This window comes from Lutra lutra, chromosome 2 (genome assembly GCF_902655055.1).
Source record: "Lutra lutra chromosome 2, mLutLut1.2, whole genome shotgun sequence".
Classification (NCBI taxonomy): Eukaryota; Metazoa; Chordata; class Mammalia; order Carnivora; family Mustelidae; genus Lutra; species Lutra lutra.
The window spans coordinates 48887711-48902811 of record NC_062279.1 but is presented as its reverse complement, the minus strand read 5'-3'; the positions used below and the strand labels follow the sequence as shown (position 1 = coordinate 48902811).

The following is a 15101-nucleotide window of genomic DNA, read 5'->3' as shown; positions in this document are numbered from 1 at the left end:
TTCCCTGTTGTATTAGGGATTCAAGTCAAGTTGGTCACGGTCTGAAAAAAAAAAAGACCAATTAAAAGCTGTGTCCCAAGTTCTTTAAGACAAAATTCCTGGTATCAAGAATATATTAAATAGTATTTTTATTTTTTAAAATAGTATTTTTTAAATAAATGCTTATTTTTGGAGTAAATTTTGACTTACAGTAAAGTTGCAAAATTGTCCAAAGTGTTTCCATTCTACACTTCACCCAATTCTTCTAATGTCAACATCTTAAGCAACCATGGTATATTTGTTAAAATTAAGAAATTAACATTGTACATTACTACTAACTAAACTCTAGACTTTACTCAGAATGCACCAGGTTTTCTCCTAACAGCCCTTTCTCTTCCAGGATCTAAGCAACACTGTATTTATCTGTCAAGTTTCCCTAGTCTCTCTGACTTTAACAATTTCTCAGACTTTCCTTAGTTTTCATCATCCTGACAGTTCTCAGAAGAGCGATGCAGTATGTCTGCTGTTTTCTCATGATCAGACTGGGATCACTGGTTTTTAGGAAGAATACCAGAGGTGCAGTGAAGGTATACACAGTATCAACATGACTTTCCCACTGGAGATGACAGTTCTGTTCACTTGGTTAAAGCAGTATCTGCCAGGTTTCTCCATTTCAGAGTTAATTTCCCCCTTGCCATACTCTAGTCTCTGGAAATGAATCTCTGAAGTCCAGTCCACACTTAAAGGAACAATAAATTACAGTCCCTGTGAGGAGGAGCATCCATCCATGTATTTTAAATTATCCTGTAAGAAGCATCTCCTCTCCCTGCTTATTTATTTATTCAACTAACTTTTTATTTAAATCATTACAGACTTGTGCATGTTTATTTAATACTTTGGTTATAATCTTCGAACTGCATTCATATAAAAGTATCACATTCTTAATGGTCCTTTCATAATCCAAAGGGTACAACTGAAAAAAAAAGAAGTGTATAGAGGCACTTTCTAATACATTGTCTCACAGAGAGGTACAGGACTCCTCTAAGCCTACCACCTCTCTCTGCCTGGTAGTGAAGAGGGTGCTAGCCAACCCTATGGATACCCTTTGCAAGGATGAAGTGTAAGAAAAAAACTGCTAACTTTACTAACTTGTAATCTATTTCATCTAAACCCTAGCAATCTACAGTTAAGTCATATGTGTTTTCTATGTAGTATGTCTAGGTAAAGACTTATGCATTTTAGGATATTCTACTTGTCCCCAAATGTAGTAAGTCAAGCCTAAACTCTTAATTTTCAGGGTAATTACCAAAAAATAAGGATGAAAAGCTTCTCCTCACCCAATCTCCAAAACTGTCTTATTGCCTGTCCAAATTCATCATCCTTACCAAAGATCCAGATAAAGAAATCACAATATACTTACCAAACTTTTCAAATAAGATGTAATTAGTTTATGGTTCCTAATAGTGTTTTAGGAAGAAAAAAAATGTTTTTTTAAATCACGAAAAACTGGGTAAAAGGATTTTTTAAATGTATTACCAAAAAAGTTGTCACTTAAGAGGTTAAAACAATTTGGGAGTCTGGGTGGCTCAACTGGTTAAGCATCTGCCTTTGGCTCAGGTCATGATCCGGGGTCCTGGGATCGAGTGCTGCATCAGGCTCCTTCTCAGTGGGAAGCCTGCTACTCCCTCTGCCCCTGCCCCTGCTTGTGTGCTCTCTGTCAAATAAAATCTTAAAAAGGGGGGAAAAAAAAAGAGGTTTAAAAAATTTAGTAACATAGGGGCGCCTGGGTGGCTCAATGGGTTAAAGCCTCTGCCTTTGGCTCAGGTCATGATCCCAGGGTCCTGGGATTAGGCCCCCCACATCAGGCTCTCTGCTTGGCAGGGAGCCTGCTTCTTCCCCCCTCTCTGCCTGCCTGCCTGCCTCTCTGCCTACTGGTGATCTCTGTCAAATAAATGGATAAAATCTTTTTAAAAAATTTTAATAACATAAACACAGGATAGAAAAGTACTATACAATTTCAGTGCAATGCTTGGGAACAAGGCAGGTCAGAAATAAAATATTTTAATACATGTAACAATTTTTTAAAAAAAATCAAATTCTTAAGCTCTGTAGTAGTGACTTTTTTAGCTATAGTTTTTGGCCTATTGGAGGTATGTGACAATAATCAAACTCCATAGGACTACATGCAAAATTATGCAAATATACATATTTTTCTATAAGGGGATTATTGGATTCCTCAAAGAAATCTGTCATTTCCAAAAGGTTAAGAACCACCGCTCTATGGTGTTTCCCTACAGTGCCAATACTAACAAGTAAGGGCACCTGGGTGGCTCAGTCAGTTGAGCATCTGCCTTTTAATCAGGTCATGATGGGGGGGGGGGGGGGGGGTGTCTTGGGATCCACCCCTTAGTGAGCCCTGAGTAGGGTTCCTTGCTCAGCAAGTATTCTGCTTCTCCCTTGTCCTTTGCCCCTCCCCCTGCTGATGCACTCTTTCTCTCACAAATAAAACCTTAAAAAAAAAAAAAAAAAAAAAAAAAAAAAAAACCTAACACATAAAGAGGGTTCCTAAAGTCCGTAAGCCCCAGTGTTGGTCTCATCATAAAAAGAGAATTGGGAAAGGGAAAACCGCGCTACCATGTTTCCTTTGTGGGAATGCAGCTTTATGATTAAAGAGATTCTTAACAAGCTGTTAAAATACACTTTACTAGTAAACTTTTTATTACTCATATATATATTACTCATATATACAAGACCCACGGTCAACAGGTTAGAGGTAGAATGAGGAGCAATGAGGAAGAGTTGAGGAGAACTCAGAGAAAGCAAAAGGAGATGAAAGAGAAAGAGTACACCCACCTGAAGAAACATTAAATGAACTAAAACTATGAAGTTATTTAAGTAAAACCGATTTGGGAGACATGGGACAGTTTATGATGACCGTGGAAAGCCAATAGCCAAAAGTAAGATCACAGGTGATATGTTTAGTCCTGTTTTCCACCAATGTCCTACAGGAGTTCATCTTTTATGAGTGGAAAGGCCTGTTGTTATATGTGGAGGAGAGGTATTATTTTGCTCAATCTCACAGAGACAACTATACCAAATAATATAAAAAGTATTACTTAGATTTAAGCGATGCTGACATTCTCCCATGATTACTTTCTCTCTTCTTAAACAATAAAGCTTTCCAAATATTGCTTAAGTTTTAGCCCTTCCATCCTTTCCCCATCCCACCACATCCAGACACAGCAGTCTGTAAAATTCCCACACTGGTTTTATCCTTCCAAAGTGGACTCTATTTTCTAGCTCCAAAAAAAAAAAAAAGAAAAAAAAAAATTACACAGCCCCAAATAAATGTATTTTATTTACTATTCATTAACAGTAACAACAAAAGACAGAAACCTACAATGCCTTGTGCAAGTGCCCTTTAAAATAATTTGTATTATTAATCAAGGGCTTAAAATTTACATGGTAAACATACTGGGGAGAGACTGCTGTTTCCGTCTACAGAAAAATACTACATAGAGTCACATACTTGAGACCCAACCACTGGAATTCCCAGTGGCCTCTCCCTCCATTGAGCCTTTGAAGAGCTTACTGCCTAGAAAAGCTTGTCTGGCTAAACACTGCCTTGGTAATTCAAATCAGAGAGCACGTGGATACCTGCATGGAAGACAAATTTGAGTATCAACAGAGAAGTTAAGAGGTAATTAAGACTTAATCCATAAGTGAACTAAAATGGGATTTGTTTCCAAACAATACTGAGAAAGAGAGGAAGTGGAAGTATCTGAAAAAACAACTGGCTATGAACTCAGACCTGCTGAAGCTGGCTGATGGGTACACAGGGCTCCCTTATCCTAGTTCAGCCTGTATTTTAAATATTTCCCTTTATAAAAAGAAAAGTAATTTATCCCATAAGAAATGAACTGCCAAAATTAAGAACAAATATCCCAATACATGAATTATGTATGTCCCAACACACTTACCAGGGGCATTTATTTCCAAAAGCAGAAACCATGTAAATGATTAGATTATGATTTTATGTGAAAGAGCAGTATCTCAAGTGCTATTTGAAATAGCTCAGTTTACCATATAAATGAAAACTGAACCAAGATTAGAAGCCAACATACAACAGGAATAAATATAATTCCTCCATCTATAATGCTCTAAGTCATAAGCTTGAAATCATTTATTTTTCTTTTAGTAAGGAGAAGAGAGGCAAATACAGTGAAGTGAGAAGAGAGGGGGTAGAGGGTTTTGGTGGACTGGCTGGGGAGAAATTTGACCTTCAGAAAAACAAAATGGACACCTAAGAGGAAGTAAACTTGAGGTGTTAGCTAATGACACTGTGTTAAGGAATACACCTTTAAGAACTTGAAAAAGTGGGTGATGAGGCCTAAACAGGCTGAAAGGGGCACTTTGCATTTTCCACCATGTAAAAAACTTTTCAGAAGTTTCCTGAGTTTATAATCAGCAAATGGTAAAAAATGGTAAGGTCTACCAAGTATTAAAATCTGATTTAATTAACAGTGCCTTATATCAGCCTCAAGAAAGTTTTAATTTAAACTTTTACAGACAATGGCTAACCTGAACCTATAAGTCCCCATCAATCACCCAATCACTCTAACGGTTCTCTTCAGACCCAAGCCCCCGAGGATTAACCAAGTCACAAAAACCCATAAGAAAAAAATTTTGAAGAACAAAAAGAAGGTGCCTGTGTGGTTCAGGTCATGATCCCAGGGTCTTGGGACTGAGGCTGGCATCCAGCTTCCTGCTCCACAGGAAGCCTGCTTCTCCCTTCCCCATCTCTCATGAATAAGTGAATAACATCTTAAAAAAGAAAAGAAATGTTCTTCAACTTGTCATGAAGTACTTTAAATTCTGGTATTCTCTTATTTGATAACTTTTCCCCAGCAGACTAAGAAGAATCTTCTCCCTCCCACCCATGAGGTTTGTTGGGAAGAAGGCAGAATGCAGGGCGCCTGGGTGGCTCAGTGGGTTAAGCCTCTGCCTTCGGCTCAGGTCATGATCTCAGGGTCCTGGGATCGAGGCCCACATCGGGCTCTCTGCTCAGCGGGGAGCCTGCTTTCTCCTCTCTCTCTCTATGCCTGCCTCTCTGCATACTTGTGATCTCTCTCTCTCTGTTTCAAATAAATAAATAAAAATCTTAAAAAAAAAAAAAAAAAAAAAAGAAGGCAGAATGCAGACTCCAGCCTGTATCCTAACTGAACAATGGATCAAGTAGGAAAGGTGCTCCTCTAGAAAGTATCCTGGAATGGAGACCATCCTTTGATGGAGTATTTTGTATTTATAGTTTGAGATATTCTTTGGAGAGTTTAGGCACACTTTAACAATTATGAGAACTTTAACATTTATGAGAACTTACTACGCTTACCAGGAATTTTATTAACTACCCATAACAATACTACTACATAGATATTACCATCTCCAGTTTGCTGACAAGGAAGTAACTCAAGTGCTATAACCTCTCCAAGGCTAGTAAGCCAAGCTGGGACAAGCCATACCTGATCTAAATCCAATGATTAAGTCCCTTTTTATTTCCACTACAGACTGTGTGTGCACCATAAGAAAATTGACACCCGAGGACTTTTTTGTGGAATTTAAAAACTAAGAAGAGAATTTAAAAACGGAAGACAAAAAAGAAGAATTTACACATTCCCTATGGGGAAGACATATTTCCAAGTGTCTATTTGCAGAAATCTCTGAACACCTATTCCTCTTTGTAAAGAACTAAGTATCCTATAGGACATATGTAGATAGTGGGCATACAAAAGGAAAAAAATTAACACTTACCATTGGTAGACAATAAAAACTGAGCAGCATTTTTCTGGGGTAACCACCTAATTTTGTTGATCTTTTCTTCTATTTCTAAACTTTTCAAGTAGTCAAACTCTGGTTCATGGCTCTGAAAGGTGCTGTAAACATTATATTCTCCTCTGCTATGAGACTGGATTTTGTTCTAAAATGGAAACAAAAATATTTGGACCATTGTTGAAAAATATTTCAAAAAATAAACATGCAATCAATTTCCAACAGACCTTGTAAAATGCTGGTTAATTACTTGCATCTTAAATACAACTATATTGTTTTTTATATTTAAGGCCTTCAAGGAATAAGTAAAACAGCTCCTCTCAAAAAGGGAAAAGCTAAATAAAGCCTAATAACAATTAAGCCCAATTCAATAGGAAAAGTGACATTAAAATATGATCATTTGATTATTAATTTACCATTATTTAGTACACAGTAGAGAACTATTAAAAAGATCTAAGCATCCTTAATGAGGGAGCACAGCTGAAAAGGTAAGATTAAATAAAATTAATAAAAAGGGAAGATAAGCGTGTCAGAATCAGCTGGCCACCACACTCTTTCTCCACCCACTTTAAGGTCAATCAGTTATTTATTATGATGTATTGTCCTCCTCTTCCTTTCTTCTTTTCTCATGCCTGCCTTTAAGTCATTTCACTGCTGAAAAATTCTTATTTAAGAGCTCTCATCAATGTAATGGCATTATCTGACCCTGACTTCCCACCCCAAGACCACTGTTACAGAGCTCTGTTACTCACTAAAGACCACATTCAGCATTACCCAGCAAACCTCATTCCACAAACCCATCAACAATTGCTTCCCCTCCTTAAGTCTGCCTTCTTATGAGCCTAGCACACACTGATTTCTTTCATTTAGTTATCAGTGTGAGTGAATATAGTTTAAGCTATTGGATAGAGACTACTTGTGAACTACTTCAGTTAACACTAATACCTTTGCAAAAGTGAGAATCAGAACCATGAAAGAATTTCATCTTTTCAACCTATTACCTACCACATAACTAAAAATCTTTCCATCAAAAACATTAAAAGTCTAGTTCTAAGAACCTATGGGAAAACAGTTTATAAACGAAAGATATTACTGATAGTCAATTACTTTAAAGTAGAAGTGAATTTATCAAGTGAAATGTTTACGATTACCTGATTATAAGAATGGCTCATTAGTTATTGTTCTCCATATAGAAAGAAAACCTTATTGAATCATCATCTTAAAACCATGTTTTGGGTTTTTTTTCCCCAGTAGTTTGATTATCTGGATTGTCATTCATAATTCTAGTTATATTTGAACCCTCTGATAGCAGTATCAACTATTGAGTTTGCCAATATAAAGAATGCAGGGCATACCATAAAACATAATCCACACTGCCGATTCGAACCTTAGTCTCATTATCATACTTACACACCAAATCAAATAACCCTATCTATTAAATATATATATGCTAATATTGCTTTAGAGAAATTCCATAAGCCTTCTATGGAAAATTGCTGTTTTAAAAGGTCTGTCATGCAGATGTTGGCGAGGATGCAGAGGAAGGGGAACACTCTCTCACACTGCTTGTGGGAATGCAAGCTGGTGCAGCCTCTCTGGAAAACAGTATGGAGGTTCCTAAGAAAGTTGAAAATAGACCTACCCTATGACCCAGCAATCACATTACTGGGTGGGTATTTACCCCAAAGATACAAATGTAGTAATCCAATGCACCCCAGTATTTATATCAGCAATGTCCACAATAGTCAAACTATGGAAAGAGACCACATGTTCATCAATAGATAAATGAATAAAGAAAATGGGATATATATACGAGGGAATATTATGCAGCCATCAAAAAATGTGACTTCTTGCCATGTGCAACTATGTGGATGGAACTAGACGGTATTATGCTAAGTGAGATAAGTCAATCAGAGAAAGACAATCATATGATCTCACAGGTGTGTAGAATCTGATACACAAGGCAGAGGATCATAGGGGACGAGAGGAAAAAATAAAACAACACAAAACCAGACAGGGAGACAATCCATAAGAGACTTTTACTCTCAGGAAACAAATGGAGGGTTGCTGAAGTGGAGGCGGTGAGAAGGATGGGGTGGCTGGGTGAAGGACACTGGAGAGGATATGTGTTGTGGTAAGCACTGTGTATTGTGTAAGACTGATGAATCACAGACCTGTACCCCTGAAACAAATAATACATTATAAGTAAATAAATAGTTTGTCATGTTATTCTCCAAAAAATCCAAAATAGCAATTCGATTTTTAGCATGAATGCTATGTTTTGAATTTAAACAAGAAACTATGGTACTATGTACACATCAGGTTCTAGAAGTATGGAGATTGAAAAACACAGCATCTCTACCTTCAAGTAACTTATGTATGTGAAACTTTACTTAAAGCAGAAATTAAGGTCCACATAACTTAGGTAAGCAATATAAAGAACTAAGGGCAAGCACATATAGTTCTATATGTAAAAACTGTATCTATATGGATCACAACATAAAAGTAAGAAAAGCACAAACATATGAACATATCTTCTAAAACAGAAAAGAAAAAAACACCATCATTCTAAAGACTCAATAATTACTACATGGGTCTAAACATGATCCATTACAGAATACAAAACGAAACCATGGAGGTGATTAACAGTCTTAATGGATTTTAAGAAGCACTGTTGCTTTTCAGCAGAAAAAAAATACATCACAGAAGATGAAAGTTATGTCTACAAGGTTAAAAATGCCAGCCTAGGCTCATATATTAGCATCCACACCCCTGAAACTCCACTAAAATTACAGTGAAAGAATTTTTAAAGACAAATCAACAAGAACAAAGAACAGCAGCAAAAATGACAGTAGCAGTAACAAAATGCAGCAGCCATAAAAGAGACGCATAAATGGAGACTAGCTTAGTGAACTGCAGAGAGCTGTGAGCTTTTGCCTTAAGTGATCAATTAGATTCCGCCTAAAACGAGGAGAGGGATGCGTTTATATTATTGTAATGATCATGACAGTGAGTAAGTACAAACGAAGTACCGTGAACAAAATATGAAGAAAAGGAAATATAATTCCCTGTTCTTAACACTGTGCCCCCCAAAAATGCATCACAGAATGCTTTGTTTTAAAAATTCTCCTACATAGAGAACCGACACATGGTAGAAATGCCGCATATTTGTGTTTTCTTGCATAGCTGTTTGCAACTCCCTTTATCGTAGCTTGTTATGACCACTTAGAGAACTTATGTTCTTAACCAATCTCTTTATAGAATTATATATACAGCTAAATAAAATATTTTTATATATGAAAATAAATAAAATAAATCTAGAAGTGCTTTATCCTTCAATATCATGTAATAGTGCCTGGCGTAACAGGCATTCAATAGATGACCAAAAAGAATAAAAGCTGGTGCTGGTATGGTAAAGGAGGTTGGAATTAACCCAGTAATTAGAGTACAGTGCAGAAATCAGAAGAAATGGGTTAGAGGTACATATAGTAAGACAAAAGGATCTTGAAAACATAGCTCTTCGTTTAAAAAAGTAGGATATTGAATGAGATGTGAGATACAGTATTTTTCCTATATACTGAAAACACACAGTACAAAAAAAATGAAATCACACATTTCAACAAACAAAATTCATAAATATATAAAAGATACTATATCATGACCAAGTTTTAGAACAAAGTAATGAAGACAGTGTGGTACTCACACAGTACTGACAAATAAACCAAAGGAATAGAATAAAAGGCCCAGAAATAGCCCTGAATTACAACAAAGTAGCACTGGTGAACCAGGATGGTCTTACCATTAAATGGTTTTGGTTAATTTGCTATTCATATGTAAGAAAATGAACCTCAGGGCACCTGGGTGGCTCAGTGGGTTAAAGCCTCTGCCTTCCTCTCCGGTCATGATCTCAGGATCCTGAGATAGAGCCCTGCATTGGGCTCTCTGCTCAGCAGGAGGCCTGCTTCCCCCTCTCTCTGCCTACTTGTGATCTCTCTCTGTCAAATAAATAAAATCTTTAAAAAAAAAAAAAAAGAAAGAAAGAAAGAAAATGAACCTCAAGCCCTGCTACCTCAAACCAGTCATATAAATTGATTCCAGGTGAATCAGAAATACAAATACAGGGGCCCCTGGGTGGCTCAGTGGGTTAAAGCCTCTGCCTTCAGCTCGGGTCACGATCCCAGGATCCTGCGATCGAGCCCCGCATTGGCCTCTCTGCTAGGCAGGGAGTCTGCTTCCCTTCCTCTCTCTCTGCCTGCCTCTCCGCCTACTTGTGATCTCTGTCAAATAAATAAATAAATAAAATCTTTTTAAAAAAATAAATAAATATAAATGTTCAATAATCAGGTTCTAGGACAACAATGCCCAATATAGCTTTCTGTAGCGGTAATAGTCTGTATCTGTGCTGTCCAATATGGTTGCCACTAACCACATGTTGTTTTATGAAATGTGGTTACTGTGACTAAGGAAATGAACCTGAAATTTTATTTAATTTTAATTAATCAGAATTTAAATAGTCACATGGAGCAAGTAACTACCATAATAGACAAGCACACGTCTAAAAGATCTGGCACATATGTCTTCCTGGACCTTGATGTAGAGAAGTATTTCTGATGCAAGGCAGAAAAAGCAGTAAGCTCAAGGAAATCATTGATAAACTGTACTGTGTTATTCTACTAATAACCTCTATTTATCAAAATCCACCACTGAGGAAAGGGAAAAGGTAAGACACAGAGTGAAAAATTCTTCCAACAAATTTTAATTACAATTACAGTATGATATACTTAAAACCTCCAAAAATATTTGAAATTTTAAAAAGACTGACAATAATGAAGCATTGGCAAAGATGTGGAACAGCCATAATTTTCATATATTGTTCATGAGAATAAAACTGGCAGAACCACTTCTTACTCTTCTGTCTACCCCATGACATAATTTTATGCATGATTATATTACCAAAAAACATAATCAGGAATATTCATAGCTGCATTTATTAATAGCCACAAACTGAAACACCAAAATGTACACTTCTACAACATAATGGATAAACTGTAATACAGCAATACAAAAGAAATTATACAGCAATGAATGTGAGCAAATTATTTCTATACAAAGGTAATACTGAGACAAAAGGCCAGACCCAACACTTACTGCCTGATTCTATTTATAGAAAGTTCTAAAACTATAGATTAAACTAAGTGTTAGAAGACAGGCTTATAAATAGGCTTATAGGGGGAGGAAGAAGAAATCAGTGACTTGGAAGGGGAATGAGAAGGGTTATGTAGAAGGGCAGGAAGTTCTATTTCTTTTTTTTAAAGTTTTATGTATTTCTTTGAGAGAGAGACGAAGAGAAAGCACACACACGTAAGCGGGTGGAAGGGCAGAGGGATAGAGAATCTCAAGCAGACTCCCCACGTGCACAGAGTTCCACTTGGGGCTCAATCTCACGACCCATGAGATCATGACCTGAGCCAAAATCACAAGCTGGACACTTAACCGACTGAACCACCCAGGTGGTCCATCTCTTTCTTGACCTAGATGTCTGCTGTGTAATAATCTCCTAATGCTTTGTGTGCTTTTTTGAGTATATTTCAATAAAGTGTAAAAAATAAATATAGCACACAAAAGGTGCAGCCACTTTGAAAACAGTACCAGGGAGTGATTTTTTGAAATAAAACTACTCTGTGACACAGCAATTCTGCTTCTAGGTATATATCTGAAAGCACGGGAAACAGGATCTGAAAGAGATTATTCATAACAGCCATGTGGTGGAAGCAAACTAAATGTTCATTGATGGACAAATGAATAAAGAAAATGTGACATACAAACACACATGAATATTATTCAGCCTTATAAAAAGGAACTCCTATCATACACTACAACTTAGAGGAACCAGGAGGAAATAATTCCAAATCAAACAATCCAGGCAGATAAAGACAAATACTTCATGATTCCACATATATGAGGTTATCTAAAGTAGCCAACTTCATAGAAACAGCAAGTGAGAATGGTGGTTCAGGGGCTGGGAGGAGAAAGGGGGCCGGAAGTTGTTCAGTGGTTATAGAGTTTCAGTTATGCAGGGCTGAGGGGTAGTTTCTAGGGATCCGTTGTACAACAACATATACATGGTTGGCAATACTGTATCATATAGTTGGAAACGGTTGAAAAGTTCCATGTTATAGAATATTTTGCTATAGTTGAGTAAGAATTCAGCACACAAAAAAACAAAATACATATTTACAAGAACACACTGAAATGATTATCCAAATGAGGAGGAGGTGATGTGCAAAGTATGTGCGTCTGCACACCTATGTGTACGGGTTCGTTTCCTTCAAGAGAGGACCTTGCTATGGTATGTCATGCACTCAAGTAGGCCCCTTAGGCTTAAGCAAACCAAAACAAAATTTATAAAATAATAATAAAATTCAATGGTGTTAGAACCAACCAACCATTGGACAAGAGGACTGAGCTTCATTTCTTATACAAAAGTAAATTTCAGAAGGAAAAATTAAATTCTTAAAAGTAAGTAAAAGCACCAAAATGAAAGAACAATGGTGAATTTCTATGTATCTTGACAGTGAAGAACTTTTTAGTATAAATCACAAGCAAAGAACAGAGAAAGGCTGATATCTAACTTAAGAAACAAATATTTAAAGGTTAAAAGAAGCATACTAGCAAGAAAATTGTATCTTATGATAGCAGGTTATGGTCTTTCATGTATAAAAAGTCCTTAAAAGTCACTAGGAAAAATATTAACACCTTTCCTTGAAAGATGGCAAAGGTCAAAAGTTGATAATTTATATAAAAAATGGTGAGATATTTATGTATAACTGATCATCAGTAATCAAAATTAAGAAACAATGTTTTGTCCTTAAACTGATGAATAAAAAAAATTTAATGTTCCTCTAAATATGGGCAAAATCATATACTACTAGCAGAAGTATAAATTTTTACAGCCTTTCTGGATAATTTGTCAATACTTATTGAAAGCCTTAAAAAATAACAGATACTCAACAATTCCATTTCAAAGTATAATATATGCAAAGATGTATCAACTTAATGCATAAACAACCTCAATGTCCATCAAATCGACTTATGAAATTACTACAGAGCCAACTACATTCAATCGCAAATCAATGTTTGCCAACCATATTAACTTAGGCACAACGCTTCCTGGTACCCATTCTCTGCGGTACCCACAAGCTACATTTTTATTGGCACTTTTGTCACTTAAGTTATAAAAACAGACTGGACATATTCTTCCAACTACACATGTATTCCTTTCCTTTCAATAGTTGTAACAGTCTCATCACTTCACTTAGATTAACCTGAGTAAACCTGAGTAAACATCAACAGATATAAAAACTCAAAGTTACAGAATGACATGTTCAACATGATTCTCTCTCATTCTGCAAAACAGTAACAAAAACACCCAGAACATGCACAAATTGGTTTTTACTCATGAGATGGGATGATTTTGGATTTTTTATCTTTTTCTTTGTGAAAAATGATACATTTGTTCATATTTTCCATGATAAACAAATCAAGTATAATGAATTAAAAATGATCTTGGAAAAGAACATCACCTGATAGTCCATTAACAGTTAATTCTAAATATAAATAACTACACTGTGCTTTTACTAACTTCCTCCTTTTTAGATGAAGCTCTGAAAATGTAGGATTTCCTCTGCTCCTTGAACAATACATAAGTTTCAGTAAAAATGAACTATACTTCAATCATTTCATATAAATGAGAATGGATATTTTTTAAGCTTCCAAACAGAACACTACTAAAACTTAGTTACTGTTTAGTAATGCTACTTTAATCTTACGTTTGTCAGGGAATCATTTGTTTTCTATTTCAAAGTAGTTTAAGGAGTTTTAGAAACTTGTGAAAAGGACCATTCAGGGACAGTGAGATAAATCAATTTATATCTGATAACAAGCCACTATCAATGCAAACAAGTGGAACTTTCTAGAATAAATCAAATCACAACACCAATTACATCAATGATGTAAACAGAAAAAAAAAGAAATTTCAAACATTTTATGAACTGATCACAATAACAGTGACTGTGGTGGAATACCTTAAGATTTTGCAGGAACTTACTAAATTACTTTCAGTAAGTTGTGCCCCTTCACTGAGTGCCTACTATATACATACTTTACTAAGAAACATACACTTTATAGACAACTTTTTAGACTCTTAAGGAGTTGAGTTTCAAGATTCAGCAGATGGACCCCACTTAATGTTAAGATTTAGAAAAAGGGGGGAGAATTCTTTCTACTAATTTTGTGTGTTTTTACCTCACAGATTCATTAAATATAAAATCTTCAGACCTCAATTTCCTCACGTGTTAAACAGAATTTATCCTCACTACCTTTGGTGTGACAGGGCAGTTTTGAGAATTAAAAGAGAAAGTGAGTAATGTTGAAGTATCAGTTTTTCTTCCAGATAGACAGGAAGTCCAATCAATCCACATCATGCGATGTAGAAACAACATGATACAGCTAAACATATAATGGCCTCAAAATCAAGGAGCCTTAAGTCAGTTTCTCAAATTTGGAAACCTCCAACACGCTTTATTCTGACCAAGTCATTTATTTTGAAAAGAACATAAAGAGATATATGAGAAAGAAACAACTTCAGTGAATTTCAAAACCTGTCTATACAACTCAATTACAATACGGGAAAAATGAGGGGAGCCTGGGTGGCTCAGTCGGTTAAGCGTGTGCCTTCAGCTCAAGTCACACATGATCCCAAGGTCCTAGGATCAACCCCTATGTCGGGCTCCCGGCTCAGTGGAGAGCCTGCTTCTCCCTCACCCTTTGCTGCTCCCCCTGCTTGTGCTCCCTGTCAAATAAATAAATAAAATCTTTAAAAAAAAAAAAAAGTTGTTTCATAAAGATACATTTAAAACAATCATTGTGAAAAGATTTTCAGTAAGTATGTTGGAATCACATGCCTGTCCATTTGGGAGTGGCACAGAAAGCAGAGGCGGGGAAGATCCTGAAACCATATTAAATAGGGTAATAAATTTCAACCAGATAATGAATTGAAATGGGACAAATGAAATATGAGTAAATGTCTAAATAATTTAGAGTCAGGAAAGCAACAACAAAAAAGTGAACAAAAGTTAAAGGCAGTCAATCCACAAAACTGAAAAACACAGCCTCATGAAAAAACTTGTTCTCCTCACAACACGTGGCCTATAAGAATCATTTTAACAAACACACCAACAGAAAAACATAGCATAGAGCAAACAATTTTAAGAACTCCAAGTATTACGAGGTTAGGT

At 36.1% G+C, this 15101-nt stretch overlaps 1 protein-coding gene across 2 annotated transcripts in view; it reads right to left on the bottom strand.

The window, feature by feature from the left end:
• Nucleotides 1-15101, bottom strand: part of PPP2R2A (protein phosphatase 2 regulatory subunit Balpha) — a 92819-nt gene that overhangs the window by 12310 nt on the left and 65408 nt on the right. For both annotated transcript variants that reach the window (XM_047717388.1, XM_047717387.1), the window contains one exon: nucleotides 5788-5953. In XM_047717388.1, coding sequence (XP_047573344.1) covers nucleotides 5788-5953 — 166 coding nt within the window. The remainder of the gene's footprint in view (nucleotides 1-5787; nucleotides 5954-15101) is intronic.